This window comes from Pogona vitticeps, chromosome 14, assembly GCF_051106095.1.
Source record: "Pogona vitticeps strain Pit_001003342236 chromosome 14, PviZW2.1, whole genome shotgun sequence".
Classification (NCBI taxonomy): domain Eukaryota; kingdom Metazoa; phylum Chordata; class Lepidosauria; order Squamata; family Agamidae; genus Pogona; species Pogona vitticeps.
The window spans coordinates 538,785-546,024 of record NC_135796.1 but is presented as its reverse complement, the minus strand read 5'-3'; the positions used below and the strand labels follow the sequence as shown (position 1 = coordinate 546,024).

Sequence of the window (7,240 nt, the reverse complement as noted above, 5' to 3'; positions counted from 1 at the left end):
TCACAGCACAGCCTCCTTTCAGAAGCGCAGGCTCACCCCCTCTGGGGCTTTGACAGAACAGGCCCCGTTGGGCAGAGCCCGTTTGCAGAAAGAGTGGGTTTAATTGCAGGCCATGAGGGTGGAAGAGGCAGACACGGTAATTGCTGCAGTTAATTTCCCAGAGGCAGGAATAAAAGCAAAGCCCCCCCCCACCTCGATGCTTCCAGGTGACTCAGTGGTTGGCAGCCAGATGTACAAGCAAAACCCCACCACCTTTTCTAGGCGGCTGCCACCTTCCTCAGTTTTCGGTGCACAGACCAAGTGGACCTGGGAGCAGAAAAGAGAAGGGGGCCGTCTGATGGTTTTTGTCAACGTTCTGCGTGATGGTCCCTGGGGTCAGGGAGGTCCCCTCTAGCCATCCTACCTGTTTATCCTTGGGCTGGTGAGCCCCAGGAGAGTCAAAGGTGGTGATGGCTCTGGAACCAGTCTGGAACTGGAGCTTCCCCTCCATCAACACTCCAGCCTGCCCTAACTGGGCAGTGACCCAGGGACCCAAAGAGGGCACCTACCCACAGGGATAGGTGCTCAGAACCCCTGTGCCCACCTTGCAAGGCAGAGCTGCCACCACACCCACAAAAATACACAAACTTCCACAAGGTGGTGAAGGCAAGACTATGTTTTAATGCCAAAAACTCAAACAGTTGGAGAGATTTTTATATTTTATTGAACATAATAAAAAGGCAAGTTCCCCTCAAAATTCATATAGGTTTCAAAATGCACTGGGGGGGGGGGGGAAACGATTTGAGGCAAAGCTAAGGGAATCCGGGATCAGCAGAGTTCTGAAGCACACACCAAGTGTATCTACCCAGGCATGGCACTGCAGGATAGCAACTGAGCATAGCATCTCCTGAGAGGTAAACTAAGCCATAAATAAACTGCAGGGAGTTATTATTTTCTTCTTACTGGGCAGAGGCTAGCTGCCAAATTCCTGGTCTGCCTTTCTCAGGCACCTGCAAAGAAGTCTGAATTGTTTAAAGGTGGATTCCATATTCCATGTTCCCCCAATTTCTCAGTTTCTTCACACTTTGGACCGAGATAAGGGTTGGGTCTACTTATATTTTGTGATATATACAAGGAGCCAATCACTTCTTCCCCCTGTTGCAAAGATCAGCCCCCAAGGCACGAGAGAGAGAGAGAGAGAGAGATGGGGGTGACTCTAAGCTTTATTGATCACAGAAACAACAGCCACATCAGCTTCTTGATTGGTTTAGGGGCTTCCTAAGGTTTCCACTCAATGACCTCCACTGCAATTTGGGCGGCCCTCTTCATCCGCTCCCGGAAATCTTGGACCTGGGGCAGGAGGGCCCGGCGGCCTTCAGGGGCTTCGGCCAACATGGTCAGCGCCTTGATGGCGTACAGGCGGACTTTGCTCTTGTCATCGTTGATCAGCGGCAGAAGCGTATTGATGGCGTCCGCGTTGATGGCGGCATATTTCCCTGGAATGGAAAAGCAGCACCTGGAGGGAAGGCCATTTGCAGAAGGAGATGGGAAGCCCGTGGGGTGGCCCAGGAAGGGAGGGGCAAGAGCTGGCCGGATGCCCCACGCTCAGACCCACCTGCCCCCCCCCGGGAGAGGGTGGCCACCCATGCAGGCTCCTTCCCTGCCTTCCTGAGCTGAAGCTGGGATTTCCCTTATCTTTCCACATGTTTCTCTAACAAACACGGGTTCTCCTTATTTCCAAGATGTGCGGCTGGGAGCTCTTTCCAAAAAAGGGGGATGTCTAGGAGCCACGTCATTCATTGTTCAGGGGCCACATCCAGAAGTTAACCCAGGGGCTCCTTGGATTACTGAACCCCCCCGGGAGCTGCAGGCGGCCACCTCTCCCGCCACCCTTCCTTACCTGGTGTGGTGACGGCTGCAAACATCAGAGCCCCTGCCGCGTTGGCTCGAACCTCTTCGTCTTCGTCTTCCAAGAGGAAGACAAGATCGGAGAAAACGTCTTCTTGCAGGACCATGTTCTTGCCCTCCAAGGGGACGCTGAGAAGCCAGACAAGAAGAGATTCTGAAGGCCGCCTGTGCCTTTGGCTCTCCCGTGACTGGCCAACGGGCCTTCTCCACAGGGAACGCACTGGAGCGCAGCCACTGGCCTTGTGTAGGGGACACACACACACACACACACACACACACACACACACACACACACACACACACACACACACACACACACACACACACACACACACACACACACACACACACACACACACACACACCCCTTCCTTGCCCAGAGGAAAGCGGTTCTGTCTTCTGTGTGTTTGGATGAAAACGGAACCAGGACTGCTTTTGACCTTCATTGTTAACCACCCAGAACAGGGCTTTGCACTAATTTTGCGGTATAAACATCTAAGAAGTGACCAAATGAATGGATACTATAGGATGGAGGAGCAATCCTGTCTGTTTCTGGAAGGGAGCCGATTCCGTGTCCCGGAATCCAGAGAGTCGGCCACAACACTCGCTACGGCCTTTGGGACAAGCTTTCAGATCCCCCCCCCCCGCCCTTTGGCTCCTGTGCTACAGCTGGGAAAGCAGGTAAAAAGGAACTGGAGTAACCCTGGAGAGAAAGCCACAGAGGTGGGTAATAGAGGGGGTGGGATGGGTCTCCCCCCCTCAAATAAAAAGAAAAATGGCAGCTCAGCTCTAAAATATTCCAAACCCTCGGCTCGGGTGCAGGCAATCCTTGCCTCTTGGAATGGCCGACTCCGCCGAGGAGACGAGGGCGGTTCTGTCCCTCGTGCCTCCACTGCTGGGCTCCCGTCAGAGGACTCCCCAGTGGAGGAGAACTTCCCAGGCCGGTGGGGTGTCTGGCCCTCCCCCTGCCTTGAGGGGACCCCCCCTCCCACTGGGGCCACTCCTGCCTCTGGTGGCCTCCCGGGAACGCCGTCCTTCCTGGCCTGACCTTGGAGGAGCCCGCCCTCGTCTTCCTCACCTGATGGCCATCAGGGCCTGGGCGGCCTTGCTTCGGATGGCCACCGAAGGATGGCCCAGCTTCTCTTTCAGGATGGCGACGGCGCCCGAGGCCAAGGCCTCGAAGGCCTCCACGCGCAGGCAGCCGGCCAGCGTCTCCAGGATCAGCTCCTGAATGTCCTCCAACTCGGTCTTCAGCTTGAGGACCAGAGAGGGGACCAGGCCGCTCTCCACGATCCCAATGGCTCCTGCAGAAGGCAAGCAGAAGGAACCCGGCTGAAGACCGAAGGGCATAAGACGATACTTTTGTCTAAAATATTGAGATTAAAAATTGAGGGTTGTCTTATACATGGGAGTAAGGAGGGAGAGGGATCAAAGCGCTTTGATTCCTGCTTTCCCCCTCCATTTTCTTACGAAGAAAGAAATTAGGGTTAGAAAGGTGTGGGGGGGTTATACGTGGGGGCATCTTATACACGGAAAAATACAGTACCTACCTACCTACCTACCTACCTACCTACCTACCCACCCACCCACCCACCCACCCACCCACCTACCTACCTACCTACCTACCTACCTACCTACCTACCTACCTACCTACCTACCTACATACATACATGGTTCAAGCTTCAAAGCAGTACTGCAACCTCTCCAATCACTCTCCCACAGCCCATAGCACTATGCTGGGCTTTTCTGTTCCAAAGCTGTCTGGAACGCTCTCCTGGAATTCCTCTGCCATCCACTTCTGGGACCTCACCTGAGTCCCTGTTACAAGGCACATTGGAATTCATATAATAAGTTCAGAAACCCAAATCCCGGTGTATCTTTCAGGCTAACGGAGGGGGGGGGGAACGGAATGGGCATATTGTAACTCATGGAAAAAAAATTGTAACCCATGAACCGGCCACCCTACAATGGGTCTGTCTGTCTTCCATGCGCTGGTTTCTGTTTTCATGACGTGTGCTGAAAAACCAGTAAGAACTTTCAAAATAAAAACATGGTCTTTCTAAGACTCAGGAGCTGAAAAGAGAGACGCAGATCTTTATAACTAATGGATAGCTATATAACCAACCTAGTTTTAGATTTGATTTTAAAAAGAGGAAGATGGTCTGACAGATGAACCAAGACAACTGTAACACAAAAAAGGAATGGAAAGCAGAAGAACGTGGCATTTCGGTGTGTTTTTGCTTTCTTTCCCTGTGCCTGCGTGTGCCAGGTAAAAACAGGGGATGCTACATGTGGTCCCCAAAAGCATTTAAAGTATGTAATGCCTTTGGGGAATTTTTAAAAAATACTATTGAATTTCTGATGAAATATACAGTACCTGGATTCTGAAAATATGACTTTCCTGTTTCCTTTGGCTAGACTTAGGCAGAAGCCCTCTCATCCCAAAGGGGGCCAGTCAAATGATTTCAGCGGAAACTGCAGGTGCACAGATTTGGATTTTCTTGGATGATGGCTTCCAGAATTCCCCAAGGACACAGATCTTTAAATGAGGGGAGGAAGGGAAAGAGCAGCACAAGAGGGATCTAATACAGAAGGTCAGGATTGCCTGCATTATTTTTAAAGACAGCCTGCAGTCCCCGGCAGCTGCTTTGAAGATTTGGGGTGGGGGAGGGAGAGAGCGAGAGAGCAGGCAGGTGGGAGTTAATCCCTCCCACGGTGATATTTCTACTTTCTGAATCTGCTCCTCTGATGGCAACTTTAGCTTGGCAGAGGAACACTCACAGGTGCCCAAATGACACCGGCCACATCCCAAAGGGTGGGAAGATGGATGGATGGATGGGGCCAAACCCCTCAGCTCTGTGAATGTGTCTGGATGCGCAGGTGGGCGGGTGTGAGTGAGGGACCCACTGCAAAGAAAACCCCATCGTGTGGACGTTGTCTGCTCCCAGGACGCGCGTCTTCCAGGCTCTCGGGCATTCTGCTGCTTGCTTCGGAAGAACACAGCCGTCCCCTCCGGAGTGGACTGATGGGCGATCCGTCAATAAACGAACACGCCAGCCAGGAGTGTGGGCTTCTCTTGGGTGCTCGAGGAAGAACAGGCCGTTACCCTGGCAACCGCCTCAGTTCTCCTCAGGAATCAGAGCATCTCCTGCCTCCTGATGGCCTCTGGGAGGCACCGGGGCTTGGCGAGCGGAGGGTGCTCGGCCCAACCCCACCCCACCCCTTTGGGGGTTCCTGCGGCTAGGAGTTGGGCTCTCCGCCCCCCCCGAGGGTGGTGTGTTTGGGGAGAGGGGTGGGGACCATAGGGCGGCGGCTGCAAAGGCATGTGAGGAGAGCGCGCCACATGTTTCTGCTGTTTTATCCAGTGGGCAAAGAGAGAAGGGCGGCAGGCTGGAGGTCTAAAGGTGAAGGTGGGCAAAGAGCCGCCACGTGCTCTGAGTTTAGGGCAAGAGAGAGAGGAGGGCAGGCAGGCAGGCAGGTGGGGGTGGGACCCTCTTGACCCTTCACACCACCCGGGGGGGGCAAGTCCGTTTCGCCGCCGAAGAGGTTGTGGCCACTCAATCCCCACCCTGGCTCTAGGGCTCAAGGCATGACCCCCGCTCTGCTCACGTCCTTCAAAGCCCCTCCTGAGAAGCTGTGCCCTCTGCTCGAGGGGCAGGCAAGGGGGGGGGCGACCCTGCCAGGTAAGGGGGAGGGGTTCTCACGGCCACCCACACCTATGCCCACAAGGTTTCATGGCCATGCTGGAATTTGAAGCATGAGAAGCAACCCTGGAGTGGAAAAGGGTAGATAAATATTGGGGGGGGGAAGAGGGTATAAAGCACCCCCCTACACAGGAAAGCACACAGAACTGTGGGGTTACATACCTCTTGGGGCAAAATAAAAACAATAAATGAAAATAAATAAAAAGAAGAAGCGCGAGGCGACAGGCCAAGGGGAGGAAGAGCAAAATAGCCCTGGAAGCCCCCAGAATAACCCTGGGAGGGTCAGCCAGATACACCCCATGAAACATGTCCTGTGCCAGGAAAAGGAACCCCCCGAATTTATGTTACATTGATTGATCTCAGGCACCCCAGAACCCCTTGCCCTGCGCAAAGAAGCGTCTCTTTTCGAAATACAAAGCCTCTATTGTTCTTCTCAAAACTGCCAAACTCTGAAAAGCAGCTCAACAGGATAGTGGCTAATGCAAACATAGGCAGGCAGCTGATGCAGGGACGGGTGGGGTGGGGGGGAATTAAAGGACAAAGGGCGGGGGCGCTGCCGCTCCTCGCCTCTTTTCTCTCCCCCCCCCCCCAGGAAGCTCGCTCGCTGCAAAACCAAGTTTTGGGTCTCGAGAGACCTCAGGGGGCCCTCCGGTCGCCCTTCAGAAGCCCCCAGGGGGTGGACTTGGATCTGCTCTGTTTGGGGCATCTGGGCACGGCTTTGATGGAAACCCCCACCCCAGCCCAGCCCCACCCGGGTTCCACCGGCCTTTCACCCCGCCGCAGTACCAGTCGGCCTTCGGGGCTCATCTGGCCGACCAGACACCTCGGGAGGAGCTGGCGGCGATGCGCAGGGCATCCGCCCGCCCGCCCGCCGCATCCCTCTCGGCGCCCGAAGCCGGCCGGGGACGGGCGCGTGGCGGGGAGGCGGCTCCTTCGCCCGGGCCGGGTCGTGATCCGGCCGGGAAGGGGGGGAAACGGGCAGCGGCAGCCGGTGCGCCCCGTCCGGTCCCCTGGCGCGTCTCTCGGGCTCCTCGGGGGGCCCCGCGAGGCCAGCCAGGCGGACGCCGAGAAGGCAGGCGCGCCCCCGCCGAGGCCCCGGCCCTGCCCGGCGCAGCCGGGGGAGAAGAGCCCCCACCGGCCAGCGCAGCCCTCCCGGCCCCGGGGATGCGCGCAAGGCGGGCAGCCCGAGCCGGACGAGGCGCGCCCCCCCCCCCGCTCGCTTCACTGGGCGCTTCTCCGGTGGGAAAGCCGCAACGGGTGAACCCGGTCGGGGCCCCGGCGGGGCAACGGGGGCTGGAAGGGGGCGCGCGCGACCGGCCGCGGGTCTTGCGCCAGGGGGCGCGCCTGCCTCTCCCCCCGCCGCCTCCCGGGAGCCCCGGCGCCGGCTCCTGCGGCGGCAATCGCGCGGCGGCGCCCGAGCACTCCGGCACGGCTGTCGGGGGCGCGCGCCGGCGCTCGGGCGCGCCACCCTCGGCCCGCGCACGCGCCCCTCTGCGCGGCGGCCGGCCAATCCCGGCGCGCGTAGCCTCTGCGGCGAGGCGGCCCCTCCTCGGCCCGCGGCTCCCCCGCGCGCGCCCGGATCTGCTCGGCGGCGCCTCGGCTGCTGCTGCTGCTCCTCCTCCTGCCGCCGCCGCTCGGCTCCCGGGGCC

The 7,240-nt window shown here is 57.4% G+C and overlaps 1 protein-coding gene across 1 annotated transcript in view; it reads right to left on the bottom strand.

Annotated features, from left to right (window-relative positions):
* Positions 1-1,184: 1,184 nt before the first annotated feature.
* RSPH14 (radial spoke head 14 homolog) overlaps positions 1,185-7,240 on the bottom strand; it is a 38,229-nt gene continuing 32,173 nt past the window's right edge. Inside the window, exons 4-6 of the mRNA XM_072983552.2 lie at positions 2,966-3,191; positions 1,880-2,016; positions 1,185-1,475 (exon numbers count right to left, since the gene is read on the bottom strand). Coding sequence (XP_072839653.2) covers positions 1,258-1,475; positions 1,880-2,016; positions 2,966-3,191 — 581 coding nt within the window. The 3' untranslated portion in view covers positions 1,185-1,257. The remainder of the gene's footprint in view (positions 1,476-1,879; positions 2,017-2,965; positions 3,192-7,240) is intronic.